The sequence below is a fragment of the Carlito syrichta genome, unplaced genomic scaffold, assembly GCF_000164805.1.
Source record: "Carlito syrichta isolate Samal-C Ts95f unplaced genomic scaffold, Tarsius_syrichta-2.0.1 Scaffold313184, whole genome shotgun sequence".
Lineage (NCBI taxonomy): Eukaryota > Metazoa > Chordata > Mammalia > Primates > Tarsiidae > Carlito > Carlito syrichta.
Genome location: NW_007257280.1, coordinates 1,017,706 through 1,034,687, shown reverse-complemented (window position 1 = coordinate 1,034,687; position 16,982 = coordinate 1,017,706). Strand labels below are relative to the sequence as shown.

The 16,982-nt window shown below is 43.2% G+C and overlaps 1 protein-coding gene across 10 annotated transcripts in view; it reads left to right on the top strand.

The window, feature by feature from the left end:
- The window catches only part of FHL1 (four and a half LIM domains 1), a 67,982-nt gene that overhangs the window by 48,540 nt on the left and 2,460 nt on the right, over positions 1-16,982 (top strand). For 4 of the 10 annotated variants that reach the window (XR_002482664.1, XM_008070220.1, XM_021718652.1 and 1 more), the window contains 4 exons: positions 14,500-14,681; positions 15,066-15,240; positions 15,836-16,005; positions 16,499-16,685. Coding sequence is in view for 9 of the 10 variants with exons in the window: in XM_008070220.1 (XP_008068411.1) it covers positions 14,526-14,681; positions 15,066-15,240; positions 15,836-16,005; positions 16,499-16,685 (688 nt within the window). In the remaining variant the exon portion in view is untranslated. Of the gene's footprint in view, positions 1-5,122; positions 5,227-5,258; positions 5,498-14,499; positions 14,682-15,065; positions 15,241-15,835; positions 16,006-16,498; positions 16,686-16,982 lie in introns of those variants that run through there. The other 6 variants (XM_021718650.1, XM_021718648.1, XM_021718651.1 and 3 more) reach the window with 4 other exon arrangements.

The window sequence follows — 16,982 nt, the reverse complement described above, 5'->3', positions numbered from 1 at the left end:
GAGAAAATCTGAGATCACCTTAGTGACTTACTCTGGTAGTGATTTCTGGTTAGAGGCCCATAAACGTATCTATAGGGTGGTTGGGATAGTTCCTATGTCTTGGTGAGAATCTAGTGGCAACACAGGAAGGGGCAGACTTTGGGGACAGGAGACATTTAAAACTGTTACTAATCATGGAATGACATTACCAAAAATCAAATGACAGAGGCCATGACACATGCTTCTTAATCTCTGTGTGAATGTTATAAGGAAACCCTCTAAGCCCTGGTCAACTGTGAAATGAACAGATCTTCAGTAGTGTTAATTTAATTAGCATTTTCAAGGTGCTTTGCTGTTTACAGGGTCTTTTATTTCATGTTATCTTATCTCATTTGTAACAGGTCTTCCCCTTTTCATAGTTACCCTGTCCTTTGCCCTAAGATTCCAAGACCCTTGGGGAGGCTGAATTCCAGGTTTGCTTTCAGTTAGACATTGCATGACCAAATCACCCCTCAGGGGTTCCAGGGGTGCACTCTCATTTTACTCTTTGACAGGTATGCAGCAAATTGTGACATTTAAGTGGTGGCTTTGCAAAATTGGACTTGTCATAGGAAAAAGTACTCTTCCCACCTTAAAGATTGACAGGAACATGAGATGGCTGAAGCTGTCCTGGGCTTTTTTCTGGCAAGAGTACATAGAACAAAAAATACTCCGGAGAGCTCAACATTGAATCACATCATATCATAGTGCATGACTAGTTGCTTTAATCTTGCAGTTGGACTCACTCAGGAGAAATTCGTTGGCAGAAGGACTAGTAGCTTGACAAAATTATATTGAGAAAAAAATTGCAGTGTATTAATTTACTAGTAGTAGCCATGGGAAAAATGAAGAATTATGTAAAAAGAAATCAAGATGAAACCACTGATAAATCCACAAAAACTCCATTCCAGTTTGTTATCAACCTCTTGTCTCTGGTCATGACTAATGGCCAGTCATTGTCTGAATAAGTTTTCAGCCATTTGGAAATTTCTTCAATCAAAGAAAATTATCGTAAAAGGAGAAGGGTGACTACAAGCTGTGAACGAGGAACTCCTGACATGTGGGCCAAGTGGGTCACTGAATTTGCCGTGTTTGACTCTTCGGTTGCACCACTTTGAACTTGTGAAGTTTGATCCTCCCAGTGGTGTTTCTGAGATAGAGAGGCTAGGATTAGATTGCAGTGGGATAATCCCCACAAACGTGATCCCACTGTAATCTTACCATTATCCCTCTCTACTTGACAACTTGGCTCCCATTGAAGGGAGTTTGTTATTGGCATCTCAGAAGGACCTTATTGTATAATAAAGTCCAAAGTAAACTTCCACTCTTCCCCATACCAGCTCTGTCTCTCAAATTCCCCATTATTTTCCTGGTTACCCAGAATCACAACCTCAGAGAGATCTTTGGTTCTGTCCCCTCCTTTCCATTTAATCAGTCCTTTCAGCCCTGTCCCGGTCTCCCTTACATCTGTTCTTTCCTTTCCATGCCCATGGCCACTGCCTCTCGTTTGTTTGGTCTTTCCTTGCATCTCATCTGGACATATGCAGTACCCTTCCAGGCTGTCTCCCTGCCTCTAGACACTCGGCCTCTGAGATCTAGCCTTCTTTTCACTGCTTACATCACTCTGATTTCATTCTTCCCTTGTATCAATTACAAAAAGGCCCTCTCTGCTCTGACTTTCCCTGCCTCTCTAGCTTTGAGCCTCACCACTCCCTTATCTTATGCTTCTGTTGCTCCCCCCCATCCACCTCCCCACCTGCATCCTGCTTCTTGAGCAAGCTCTGTGTTCTTCTCATACCTTTGCTGACACCGTCCTTTTTCTTGAAATGCCTCATCCCCCTTCTCTGCATGCTGAAGTCTTAACCATTCTTCAGGGACCAGGTCAAAGGCCATGATATCTAGCAAATCTTTTCTGATCACCAAACCAGACATGGTGTCTCCCTGTGATAAATGTCAATAGCACTTTATATTTCTCTTGTAATACTTATCACACTCTGCCTTGCATGACAGTTATTTATATAATCATCTTGGTACAACTGGAGTAAGGACTGTATTTTTATTCTTTGTGAAAATATCTCACAGTGGGACATCTGTTAAATAAGTGTTTGTCATATAAAGTCAACAAATGGATGGGGTAGCGTTATCTACAGGTAAACCCAACAACAGGTTCTAATGCATCTGCAGATAGTTGGAAAATAAGGATGTGTAGATAAACTCTGAAGTAAGTAAGTGGTTCTCAGAAGATCATATGCAAGAGGAAATTCTATTGCATACGCATTTATAGCTAGCCTTATTCCAATATCTATATTCATATACTCAGGTCAAGAAATAATTATCTCAAACTGACTTTGAATAACCATCCAAACCCTAAGGAGGTTTGATGCCTAGCATTCACTGAAAAAAACATCTTGATTTTGCTAGCATGTTAGACTAGCAGGCCTGAAACATGGCCTTCAGACGCCAAAGAAGAGTGGCTCACCAAACGCCAGCAAACTCCATCAACAGTATTTAAAGGCACTTTGTAAAAATAGTACAACAATTCTTGAGGATATTATTAAGCATCATGCTATTAGTGTGCAACAAGATTGGCTCAGATGTCAATGAAATCAGTGACTATCCTAGTACCTCCTAAATAACCAATAAGGTTTCTAAGCCACTGATCTAAGACAGGACAAAGTTACCAACTATTCTTCCCGAGAAACTGTTTTTCACATTGCAAATGGCCTTTTCTTCTTTCTTCTTGTGAAGGATCTAGTTTTGTGACTTGAGGACATCTGCAGTGGGGACAGGTGTCAGAGCAGGCAGTGGTTGTGCTTCATGAAGTTTTTAGGAAGGCAGAGGTACCTGATTGATGGAAATGGCAGCTGGAATAAATGCTCTTGTTGTAGGGTCAAGCTCCCAGCTCACACTGAGAGTCAGTAGTAGTTGACTAAATCATTGTGGTCAGAAAATAATTCTCTTGTCTTAGTATTTTTTCTTAAATTTCAGACAAAATAGATTTACATTTATTTGCTAACTTCATAAGGCTTTAAGTCTGTCTGTATCCTGTTGTCGCTTTCCAAAATGGTCAGACACCTGAAGGAACTAGCACACTTGCTAAAAGAATACACTTCCTGATGCATAGCTCAAAACTGGAATTGACATCCTTAAAAAAAAAAGCTTTGGCACACTGAGCTTATTGTTTCTAGTACCACAAGAAGGAGGGGTGTTTATAAATATATGGGCTCTTTCTAAATATATACCCTACTGAAATCTAAAATTTAGGTTCATTAAGGTGAGTCATCTAATAAAATAAGAGCGTTTGCTCTAGGTGAAAAGTTTCCATTTGTTTTAGGGGTGCGGTGTTGTTACGACTGGCTAATCTCCCTGCCATAATTTAATCAGGCAGGATAAGAAAGAGGTTAGAGAGGCGTGTAGGGAGAGCACAGCAATGCTTCCCTTCTTTTCCTGGCTTATTATTTGACCATAATGTGCCATAAATTTGCCTGTTACATCCTGGCTTTCATTGTCTTATTTTCCAGCTCACTGGGAGTTACAGACGATGTCAGCTGTCTTTTAGAATAACTTTTCCTTAAACGTTTGCAGAACATAAGAATTGTGAAACTCATTCGTTCATTTATCCATGAAGCATTTACTGCCCACCTACTCTATGATGTAGGTACATGAAGACAAGCAAAGCACTGTCCTGACCCTCAGCTTGGTAGGGGAGATGTGTGAATATGGCCAAAACCAGGGAGGTGCACTATTCAACATACAGTGGCTATAAGGGTGCCGGTCCCAGGACTGTTCCAGAGTGAAGGTCAGCTGCTTTCCTTGAAGTTCAGTGGTCAAAACCATTTTCTTTTCTTTTCTTTTTTTTTGAGTTGGAGTCTCACTCTGTCACCCAGACTGGAGTGCAGTAGCCACTCCTGGCCACCGCAGCCTCGACCTACTGGGCTCCAGCGATCCTTCCGCCTCAGCCTTCTAAGTAGCTGGAACTACAGGCACGCGCTACTACACCCGGCTAGTTTTTTTGATTTATTGTAGAGATGAGGTCTCGCCAAGTTGCCCAGGCGGGTCTCGAACCCATGGGCTCAGGCAGTCCACTCACCTCAGCCTCCCACAGCGCAGGATTACAGGCTGAGCCACCGAGCCCAGCCAAACCACTTTCAAGATTACAGGTGGGACTATGTCTTGGAGGTGTGATTGACACTTTTCACTTCTTTTAATTCATTCTTCCAAGGAATAATTATAGAGGGACTCCTGGGAACTGGGCAGTGTTCTAGGCACTGGGGTCACAGCAGTGAACACCACTACCAAACCAGAGGGCAAGCAAGAGAGATCAGTGCAAGACCTACTGTGTTTGAAGATCCTGGGTACTAGGGAAACAACAAATTGGGGAAGAAGGGTAGGGACAGTGCATGCCGGGGAGCATGATTGCAATTTGAAACAGGGTGCTCAAGGAAGACTTCACTGACAGAGTGACTCGGAGCAAGAACTTGAAGGGGATAGAGGAACAACCATGATGGACTTTGTGCCCAGACAGACAGCAAAGAGACCAGTGAGGTGGGCATTGAGGGCCAGGGGGCCAGGGATGAGGCCGGAGAAGGAACGTGGGAGGGGATCCTGAAGGAACTTAGAGGCTTTGCCTAGAACTCGTTCCTGATTCCCAGCTTCCAGACATCCGATGGTCTGTTAAGCTATGACATGTTAAGTTGATGTCTTCATTTTCATTCATATTTTTGCTTTTATTGCCCCTGACGGTGAAAATCGAGAGGGTTTGTTTGTGGAACAAAGTGCCTTCATTGCGTATGTAGCAGGGATATGCGGGTGTCTCCCCGTCTCTCAGTTCTATCCGCTGCGAAGGCGGTGGGGTGGCTAGAATTTTCCCCTTCCCAGTACTCTGCTGATCGCTGATACACACCAAGGAGGACGTGGAGTGAAAGCGTCTATAATGCCCTTAATCTCGATATTCATAGCATCTAATTCCCTTTCATTACACAGGTAACAAATCTATCTCTTAGTGTTAACTTTTATCATTAATAGCACAAAAAAGAATTATTTCAAGGACCAAATGCAAGCTCTTAAGGCATATAAAGTAGATTAATAAGGTTGGCCCAGTGTTGAGCTATGCCACAGCCGAATCCAAATTTTATTCCGGTACAGGGATGACTTTCTATGTGGCCTCTCTGGCTCTGGAGCTAATTTGGATGCTGAGTAGCCCTGCAGGTATTTATATGTAGCGTTTGGTATTTTTACTGGGTCCTATTCTTCTCCCTTGGATCACCTAAAATGGTTAAGAATTTTCTAGTGGGATTAAGGTTGTGATCTCTGGGGAGGGGTGGGACATCTGCTCTCGGTTATTTTTGTGTTAGCTGCTTCCCCTTAAATGTATGTTCACAAATGAGCCACAGTCTTGTCAGCTGGGATTGAAGGAAGCCTGCTCTAGGTGCTGCTCCTGAACTTGGTCTCTGAGCCATGGCTTCCCATAGACACTCAGGTAAAAACTTCATACATTTTATCTTATATCGAGCACAGTTTTGTTAGGGCAGTGAATCTGTCATTTGGCTAAAAGATGATTTTTGCTTAAATTATTTTAGTATTGTCTAAATGGTAACTAAATTACAGCTCATCTCTACTTTGTCCTTGCCTTCTCATGCCATTTCAAGAACAAAACATTATTCTCATTCAAGTAAAATTAACAGTTTGAGTGACTTGTTTTTAAAAGAAATATATAAACATGTAACTACTACATTTTACATTTTTCAGGATGTCTTATGAAACTATAAGAGATTGTGTGAGGAAAGGTTTCTCTGGTTAGGATTTTTTTTTATAAGATCTGATTCTTCATCTTGACAGTGCTTTAAATCTAGGGCGTTTGGAAAACATAATCCGAATATGGAACTGGAAGGAGGAACATTTGTATCTAAGAAAGTCCATAATGACTTAGTGCATCTTCCTTTTTCTGAACAATATTTTTAATCTTCCTGAAGAAACAGCTATGATCCTTTTGATAGGACAAGTATGTTATTGATTATTCTTAACAGAAAAGGGGACGAGTTTTGGACTTCCTAGACTATGAGAGTCTTTCTCTTGTTTTGTAACCTGAAATTAAGAAAACCCTTTGGCCATATAAACAAGAAACCCATGGAATAGGTGCTTACGGATGAAAGCCTGCTTCCCTGAACCTAGCAGTGTGGCTGTTACCCTGTGGCTCTGTAGTCCTCTGCCTAAGTAACAGTTCCCTTTCTCAGAACTCGTAAAGTCAGACAGTTGGGTAGAAACCAGGCACTTTGTCCTGTCTCCCACCTTTCGGATTAAGGGATAATAATTATTCATGGCATTTTTTGGGGAAAAATTATCTTCGAAAACTTGTAGTTGCCTGTTGATATTTAAACAATGGAAATACTTGTGGAAACTTCTCAAATATGCTGCAATGGAATTCCCTAGCTTAATGAATTAATATGAAATGCCTTCCTTGTTTTCAAGTGTTCAAAATCTGTCTGGGTTTTTCCCAACCCCCAGGAGCTGTCTTACAAACATGATGCCACATGCCTGAGATTGTGGTTATCATCTGACATACACATTCTCTGGGTGTACGCAAGCGAGTCAGCGGTACTAGTTGTCCTAATGGAACTTGAATGCATATTAATTGATAGAGTAACTGCCCATTTTGTTTACTAATTAAGTGACTGAATAGGAAAATATGTTTAAAGGGTGACATATTTATAGTATGCCCAACCTAGAGTTTCAAATGACACCAAATCCTTATGTCATTCTTGTATATGTAAATCTGGAGGCTGGGACCATGGCTAAATTAGACCAATTATTTATACCTTTTAGATGAGTTTTTTGTGTTATTAGGTTCATAGATCCATGAAAGCAGAGAAGAATAGGCCCATGAAAAAGACAGAAGTCCTCACAGAGAGAAAATCAGTGTTGCCTTGAAATGGGCTTGGTATGGACAAAATAGAGGTTCAGGTAATTGGATCAGAATCCATTTCTAGTGATCATCTGTAGACAGGAGGGACATTTCAAAGACAAAAATGTTTACACTCTTGACATCGAACACTTGCAGTCTGAAAAATTATGTAGAGTCAATTCTTTTACCCTTTGGCCTCGGAAGTTGAGGAGCAGGATAAGGGTGCAGAGAGAGGTAAGGTCACTTGCCATATTACACAGCCATTAATTCTCTTCACCAGCTGCCCAGTGGGCTACACGTGCCCACCAGTCTTTTCTCAGGGTAGGGAGGGAAAATGAGAGGATGAGGTGAGAGGGGAGTGATCCAACTAGATTGGCTTCTTAAAATAACAAAAATGGTAACAATATTTGGCGGAGGCTAAAGTTGAACATTTTGTACTTTTAATGACCACCAAGTGACTGCCTACCACTTCCGCCACAACTAGAGAAATGAAAAACGCATGTTCTATTGCTACTGGGTCAGAAGCACTTTCTTCTCATATGAAAGATGGAATGTAGCCAGGTTCGGTGGCTCAGCCTGTAATCCCGCACCTTTGGGTGGCTGAGGTGAGTGGATTGCCTGAGCCCGCGGGTTCGAGACCCACCTGGGCAATTTGGCGAGACCTCATCTCTACAATTAATCAAAACATCAGCCGGGCGTGGTAGCGCGCACCTGTAGTTCCAGCTACTTGGAAGGCTGAGGCGGAAGGATCGCCGGAGCCCAGCAGGCGAGGCTGTGGTGGCCGGGAGCGGCCACTGCACTCCAGTCTGAGTGACAGAGTGAGACTCCAACTCAAAAAAAAAAGATGGAATGTGCTGCACATAATATGTGCAACATTAAGAGTAACTTTATATATGGACTAAATGGTACTAGAATAGAATCTGGCCCCGTGAAAGTTCAGTGTCACATTTTTATTTAATAATCTATATCCAACCCTCCTGGAACCAGATATAATTTTAAGTGGTGTTACTTACCCAACCAGTGACCCAAATTTATGTGTTTTTTTTCTAAATGCAGCATACCAATGAAGTTGCTAATACCGTTGAATCATTCTGTGCATGTTCTGTTTTTAAGGGAAAAACACTTTGTGATTTTTCTATGAAATTCTGTGAAAGGCCACTTTTCAGTCATGACTCATGAACTCCATCTCATTGCAGCTACTTAGGTATTTACTCCCAAATGTCTGACGACACCTCCAGGTGCGTTAGTGTGTCTACTACACAAGAGTCCTATTCATCAGCTAAGGCTTTGTTCCATCTGTTGAATATTCTGAGGAAAACCATATACCTTTTCTTTATAAGCCAACATTATATGTGAAGTCACTAATACACTGATATGTTGGATTTAGCAATTAACAAATCAGAAATAACCTGATATTTTTTCCATTTGGGTTGCTATTCATTGTTCACACTGTACATTATGCCCTTCAGGGAAAGCATATAGTTAGAAAATGCTACATAGTCATAATATTCACTTTCTTCTTAAATATTCTTATTTTGAGCTACTTGGGCATGAGGGGGAAAAATGAACACTAGCAAGAAATACATGAGAAAATACATATAAAAACATAAGTAGTACCTATTAAATACAAATGGAATCGTCTCTAATGAAAGGTTTATAGTAAAAAAAAAGCACAAATACTGCAATATTGTCTTACTTGTATATATTCATGATTAAATTGAAAGCAAAAAAGTTTTTGTTGAGAAATTGAAGTTTATTTAAGCACCTCTTAGCATGCTAGGTGTAGTTCAGGAATTTTCTGAAAAAGCAAGCTTGTTTATTAAGTGAAAAATGATATGTATTTTGAAGCAGGCATAGAAATTGGAAGGGTCAATTGAGGCAAGGTGGACTGGTGCCACGGTAATAATCTAAGATTGTAACCAAGTACGAAGTAGAAGGAAGTAAAGTTTATTATTTGCCTTTTACAGACCGAAAGGGGGCCGACACTCAGAGGCAAGTGTGGCCCTGAAAGCTGGGGAGCTGAGTATATTTAAGGCTCTTGAAGGGGAGTTTGGGCTGGGAAGAATGCCCAGAGTTTTATTTTTTTATGTAGATAACAGAAGTCACATAAATCTTGTATCTTGACATTACCAGGCACCGGTATCTCATGACTTTAGATGGTGGGCGGGAGGCTGGCCGCAGTAAACTTAAGACCAGAAACACAAATGTCTTGAACAATTTGGACTGTATACTTTTTAGTTGCTTATGGTTTTTGTTTACTTTGGGAGTTTTAGTTTACAAGGCTTGATTAAATATTATACACAAAATTAATACAAAGACATGAAAGAAAGCAGTGGTCATTTAGAGACTAAGGGAACAGATACGTTTTTGGGTGTTAGAAAGTTTTAATAGCCCATTTTTTATCTAGGTCTGACAGAGGTGCTTTTAGGGACATGTAGTCTTTTGTGTGTGTCTCTTGCTTGTCAGGGGGCTCAATGAAGATGGTTATGTTTCCTTTAGTACTAGCAACAGTTACTAGATCCAAGGACAGTGAAGGGGGGACAAGGAAAAAAAGTCTGCTTTTAAATTTAAATAGCTTTTATATTGTAGAGGTTTACTCCTTTTAGAAATAAAGTCAGACTATCATATTGGAATAAATATGTAAAATTCGATCACCCAGCCACACTTTGAACTGCACTCTAAGCTTCTAAAACTTCTTTTATTAAATGCATTTTTATAACAATGACTTGTCTTAGAAAATCAGAGAACAGCTCATATGACCCTAAGGTATAGGGTAGACTTCAGCACCTTAGGGCTATGTGAGATGATTTTGAAAATTGGGAAAAAGCATTTTGTACTGCATTGGGCACATAGGTCCACGAAAGCAGAGAAGAATAGGCCCATGAAAGAAGAGATGTTCTCACAGAAAGGAAATCAGTGTTGGCCTGAAATGGGCTTCATATGGACAACATAGAGGCTCAGATCATTGGATTCCATATACTGAAGTTTTAGAAGCTTAGTGATGGTAATTCATTTTCATCTGTCAATCAACAGGCATATACTGAGTGACACCTGTACACAAGACCCCGGATTTAGGTACCCGGGGCTCGTGGTATATTGGCAGAATTAGTGTGTGTGTGTGTGTGTGTGTGTGTGTGTGTGTGTGTGTGTGTGTGTGTGTGATAAAAGAAACCTTGATGCTATGTACAGACGAGGGCTACACTGAGAAGTTAGAATTAGTCAAAGAGCTACCCTAGGGCAAACATGTCCTTGACAAAGACAGGCGGTAGAGAAAGAACGTTGTGATTATATATAGCAAATGTTACATTCAATGATGGATGACATGCCCTTTCCCAGATAACAGCAATAGGTCAGGGCGAACATATCTGGAAGTTTTAGAAGGTTAAAAGGCTTCGCATTTCATGTACTTAGAAATCGCTAAGAGGATAAAAAATTACTCCCTAAGAGATAAACGCCTACGTATATGTAATTCAGTAAGATTAAAGAGTCCCAAAAAAGAGGTAAAATGCCATCTTAATTTTTCTCTATTTTCTCATCATTTCTCACGAAGTAAAAGAAAGGAAAATGTAAGCTTTTCCCTCCGTTTGAAGTCAAAGCCTAACTGTAGCTCAGACGTGTAGAGCCCACACTCAGGATATTTGCATCTTTGTCCCAGCATTGTCATTTATTTATAAACTGGTTTCTTAGAGTGGTTAACGTCTCTGAAGATCAATGATAGCAAAATATTTTGGTCTCGTGTCATATTATCCATATTTTCTGTGAAGTTGTAGTCTGGTCACTGTCTCATCAGTAGGAATGTGTCACTCCAACTTCATCCTAAGCACGCTGTGTGAAGTTTGAAAGAGTTTTGTACCAAATAATCAGAAAGTTAACAAAACACAAGGTAAACAAATTCAGATTGCCCACTTAATTCAATTTATTGCCAAAAAAGGACTAAAGTTCGTGAATTGAATGTAGGCGTTGTTAATATACTTTAAGTATTTCTAGCCTGTTTACTTATTAGGCAACAAAACCAACATTCTTAGAAGTGCCTATTTTATCTTGTCTAATTCGTGTTTCTGCACACATAAAAAAGAGTCAAGTCAGCTGTCGAAATCAGTTCTACATGAATGTGCCCTTTGAAATCTGTTTCTTATCTGGATACAGACTCTGGCTTTAAGTATACAGTGGTGGAGAATATAGGTGACGCTGGATTTTCTATACTACAGAATGAAAAAATAATATTGCCTAAAGCTAGGACTCAAAAATACCAAGAGATGAGACTCTTCTTATTGGTACCATTAACTTGGGGTTATTTAATTTTCCTATACTATAGGAATGGTACAGTGAAGAGTGACTTCATTTTCTGACATTTTTGACACGATTTGGCACTTCCGTGTTCATTGGTGAGCCATAGATTATTGTGTCATCTGGGTGCCTAGAAACTCCGAGTGAGCCATGTTCTAGAACTTTGAAAGTGACCAGTAAAGAATTGGCACTGATAATATAACAGTTCTGGAACTATGTGGTTTTAGGGTGAGAAAGTCTTGACAGGTAAGATTTCTCCAGTCCTGTGAACCATAAAACTTCACTTCAAAACTTCTAAATGCAATTCCTTGTGTCTTCTAGTGTATCTTCTTTTGTAAGGCACTAACACCTATATTTTTATCATAAAGCTAGGATTTAAAAGCTGAGAGATAAGGCTCCCCTCAGGTGGGGCACTATATAGTACTTTAACATAGAAATATTTAGAATCCACTTCTGCTTTGAAAGATACCAGAAGCAAGTGATACTAAAATGAGTAGATTCAAAGTTGTATGCTAAATAGAGGCCTTGGCCAGTGAGAATGAGGGATTTTCAAATATGGTCCAAGAAGATAGTCTCTGAAGGGCTAAACCAGCCATGGGTCATAGTCATGCAGGAAGCCAGTGCTGTCTAATCTTACAGATTCTGTTTTCCCGCCAATTGGCATTTAGGAGCCACTGATAATTTATTTTCTTGGCACTTACTGTTATTGGAGATTTCTTTGGTTTCTAAACTCTTAACAAGAAAGCAAATCTTTGTTGAGGGCACAATTTCAATATGGCAAAGCTCGGACAAGGATTTTATGACATGGGAAAGACCAGCAAGAATGGCTTAAGAAGAGTGATTTTCCACAAGCTGTCACTGTGACAGATACTTTTGTCTACAGACACATAGGCAAAAGGCAGTTTAAAAGCTGGCTTACGTAAACAGTGCTTAGTTCAAGGAGATAAGCTCTCAGTTCATTGTGTCTCTACTTTTTGATTCTAACCCAGTTACATAAGGGAACATCCCAGTTTGCTTTTTAGGGAAAAGTGCAAGTAAGAACCATTCTCTGGTCTTGCTAAGTCTTGTAACTGTAACACAACTGTTCCAAGCAACTGTCCTTGCACAAGAATGTCACCCATTTGCTTCATTTGCCAGCTCTCTGGAGATGAGAGGGGTCTGCCTGTGTCAGCAGAAGGCAGAAGGCCCTGTGCCTTGTCCCGTGGGCTGATTTCCTTTGTTTGGAGGCTGGCTTCAGAGACTGCTGGGGTTCTGAGTGAGAGTTCACCAGCCTTCGCCCAGGCGGGTTCTGAGATACAGGGTGTGGTTTCCTTAGCTCACTCTCTGCTATTTGGTTGCCTGTGGCAACAGGATCCAAACAACTTGGACATGTGTTTGTATAAAAAAAAAAAAAAAACAACCCTGGGAATGGAACCCAAAGTGGGAGTCTGGGCTGTTCAGTTAGTGGAAGCGCTGTGGTGAGTACCGGGCAACTGCTCATTTGTTTTCCCTCATTCTTTCTCTCAAAATTACACTCTAGATGTTTGTTAGCACAATAACCATGTTTGTAGATAGTTGGAGAAAATAGTCTTGATGCTTGGTTTCCTGTGCAAATGAAATAACTGCTGTCTATTTATCCGTGTAAATTTCTTTTTCGGGGGGAGAAGAACAAATTAGCATATGTTTAAAGAAGTTGAGAGCTAGTGGAAACTCACATTTGGTACCTGTTTGGTGGCAAGATTCTGTAGGAAATGGCCTGACAAAGTGGGCAGCAGAGTGCCTTAGCGTGTTGTATGTGTGTTTTGTGGGGCCACAGCCCTGGAGGAGGCCGGGGAGGAAACGTAGGTTGATCATATAAAGAGAACGGAAGGGATTCTTGGAATAATCAGCCTAGCTAGCACTTTTTAAATGTCATTTTCTCTAGACTGTACTTTAAAATTGCAATTTTAAAAATAGCAAATGTCCTGGGAGGTAACACTGGTAACACTTCCTTGAATATATTGATCCTCACTTGCTTGACCCAAGGGGGGTTTGATTTCCGTCACAAAACCACACATCACTGTGACAAATAATTCACAGTTGTGAAACTTGTCTGTCCCAATTGGGAATGCCATTTTTATAAATTCTCTGTCGCTATATTGCTCAGGCTTCAAAAGTGAGTAAACTCTCTTGGACAAAACTCTTTAGGATATATTTAGGGATTACAGACTTTTCTCACAAGTAGATTTCAAGTAAATGTAAACATTTTAAACAAATAAATGAAGATTGCTTATATGCCTAGTGTGGTACCAGGTGAGCTGTTTTTGTTCAGATGAACAGATTTTTATAGACAAGACTGTGAGGCTTCTAGAGGATACTGTCCCACCTAGTAAGTGACCGAGACAGAGCCAAGAGCTGGCAGGGAGGCTTCTAGCTTGCACCATGGTGGGCAGCCCCGAAAGCTGAGGGCCGGCACCTGCCTCCTCCTCCAGGTTGCCTGTGCGACCACCCTGTGAACACCCCCAGATTCTTTCCTCTGAGGACCTGCACCTGCTTTCCTGCTGTCTCATGCTCTTCTTTTGTGTAAAATAATTTCTTCTAGCCGGGCTCGGTGGCTCAGCCTATAATCCCGTGCCTTTGGGAGGCTGAGGTGAGTGGATTGCCTGAGCCTGCGGGTTCGAGACCTGCCTGGGCAGCAAGACCTCATCTCTACAATAAATCAAAAATCAGCCGGGCGTGGTAGCGCATGCCTGTAATTCCAGCTACTCTTGGAAGGCTGAGGCAGAAGGATCGCTGGAGCCCAGCAGGTAGAGGCTGCGGTGGCCGGGAGCGGCCACTGCACTCCAGTCTGGGCGACAGAGTGAGACTCCAACTAAAAAAAAAAAAAAAAAAATTAATTTCTTCTTTCCTGCCTACCCATCACACTCTTACACTGCTTCAGGTCACTGTTCACAGCAACTGCACCTCCCAGAATCTTTCTAGTGACTCCAGTCAGCACAAGCTCTGTTCCAGGTGCCCCCCTCAGTGTCCTTTGTGAATCAGCGCAGTGCTGTATCCCAGCAGGGCTTTCTGCCATTTCCCCGGGGTGTCACTAGCTGAGGGTCTTCTGGTCCCATGGGGTGTTTTCTTCTTGAGATTCATAGTGAAGTATCTGTTGTCTTGGCACCTGGTGGCTAGTTTGGTGGAAAGGGAAGTTAGGCCCTGGCCCCAGACCACATGGACTCCAAGCGTTTTCTTGGCCGTGAGCAGCATTGCACAGGTGCCTCTGGGAGTCTCTATAGCAGGATTCTTGGCTGTTTCCGGCAATCATTTGTTCTGCCTTCTTGCCCCTGCAGGTCCCTCCAGCTACAAGGTGGGCACCATGGCTGAGAAGTTCGACTGCCACTACTGCAGGGACAACTTGCAAGGGAAGAAGTACGTGCAGAAGGATGGCCACCACTGCTGCCTGAAGTGCTTTGACAAGTTCTGTGCCAACACTTGTGTGGAATGCCGCAAGCCCATCAGCGCGGACTCCAAGGTAATGGGCATCCCCACGTGCCAATGGGTTGGGCTGGGCTTTGGAGGGTCATTTGTCCACAACCATGACAGCAACAGCCAGCCATTATGATTTCTCTGTACCACCACCACCACATTGAGGCCTTGCGGAAGGGTCTCTAGCTGTTTAATGTGGGGCGTGGCCTAGATGGACACTGAGACCCTTGCCAGCTCTTTTGGTCATGCTCCAAGTATTTCAGTGTCCCTCCTATTGCTTATAAGAACAGTCACCTGGAGGCAATCCCAGGTGTAAGGAACTGTGCCATCTCCATAGTCAGCCCCGGGGAAATCAGCCTTATAGGGGCAGGCCACTGCCACTGCCCTGGCGACCCTCACAGCGGCTTGCCCTGTTCTGCTCGGTTTCCAGGAGGTGCACTATAAGAACCGCTTCTGGCACGACACCTGTTTCCGCTGTGCCAAGTGCCTTCACCCCTTGGCCAACGAGACCTTTGTGGCCAAGGACAACAAGATCCTGTGCAACAAGTGCGCCACTCGGGAGGACTCCCCCAAGTGCAAGGGGTGCTTCAAGGCCATTGTGGCAGGTACTGCCCCCCTCCCACCTCGGGCTGCCAGGGAGGAGGCCCTGAGGGCAGACGTGATGTGGGCTTGCTTGTCACGGTGGGGCTAACGTTGCTGTGAGCTGCTTTGAGATTTTAGCATATATATGTACACATATACATACACGTATATATGCGTACACATATATGCTCGCACACACGCACACACTCGGAGACTAAAGAACACTGGCGACAACAGCCTGTGGCAAGAGAATGAAGTGAACAGTATGTAGCGCTTTCTCATTTGGGTGTAGTAAGTGATCAAAGCATGCTTCTTCAGGGTGTGATTCTGGGTCAGGCAGTCCCCAATTTAATCTGGTAGTGCACGCAGGGTATAGTGGTGGGGGAGTGGGGATTCAGGCATCGAATCCTAAAATAATAATTTGGGGTCCCCGCCCATGACAGAATCCTGGGTTGGCATAACAGCCAGTAGGACACGGGTAGGTTAGTTGGAGGCGTGAGGCCAGTGACTGCAGGGCCTGCATCCCCTCACCTCTGCAGGGTCCAGGTAGGGGAGCTGAGTGGATGCAGCCCCCTGCAGGGCCTGTCAGTGGGGCTATCCAATTGCTTCCCCCTGCAGGAGATCAAAACGTGGAGTACAAGGGGACCGTGTGGCACAAAGACTGCTTCACCTGCAGCAACTGCAAGCAAGTCATTGGGACTGGAAGCTTCTTCCCTAAAGGGGAGGACTTCTACTGCGTGACTTGCCATGAGACCAAGTTTGCCAAGCATTGCGTGAAGTGCAACAAGGTATGTTTTCAAGGGAATTCTGCGTGGCCTGTTGTTTCTAGAAGTGTTTGACAGTTTGCAGAGCACTTGCACACACACTATCCCATTCCATCCTCACGACAGCCCTGTGACGTAGGAATTATTATTCTCGTTTTACAGATGAGGAGACGGGGATTAGAAAGCAGCACCACAGCCCAGTCAGGCTGGCGGTGTGCACGCTCACTCTGGTGGCATGGGTGGCTCGCACCGTGCTCTGTACCGGGCCGCCCTGGCTCTGGAAGCCTGCCTCTGCCACTTGGTGGCTGTGTAACCTCTCAAAGGGGTTCACCTGCTCTGAGCCTTTGTGTCTTCATTTTGTAAAGAGGGGATAATAATAGCCCCTGCCTCCCACGGCCGTTGTGGAGATTAAATGAGATATTGTATACCAAAGCGCCCAGCACAGTGCCTGGCACGTATTAGGCATTCAACAAAATGGTTGTTGAATCTGAATCCGGTGCTACACTCCCTGGTCTAGGCCATCACATCTGGAGGAATCACTTACCAGGATCAGCCCTGGCATGCCGAGTGCTTTGTGTGTGTTACCTGCTCTAAGAAGCTGGCTGGGCAGCGTTTCACCGCTGTGGAGGACCAGTATTACTGCGTGGATTGCTACAAGAACTTTGTGGCCAAGAAGTGTGCTGGATGCAAGAACCCCATCACTGGTAGGCTAAAGAGTCCTTGCTAAGTCTGCCAGGCTAGGTTTTGCTCATGGTAACCATCTCTCATTTTCCTATGTCGTCGGTTTCATCCACAAAGGCCCCCAAAGAATGCCCTTCTGCCCCTGCCATTGTGGTCCCAAAGGCCCCCCGATTTTGGATTCACCCCCAGGCCAGGTTAGCCTTTGCAATACAGAACACTTCCTGACTACTGCTGACTAACTAACAATGCGGGGAGTTCACAAGCCTGAGACCACAGCCACCACTGTGCAGGGGGATTCTGAAGGGGGGGCGGGGATGGGA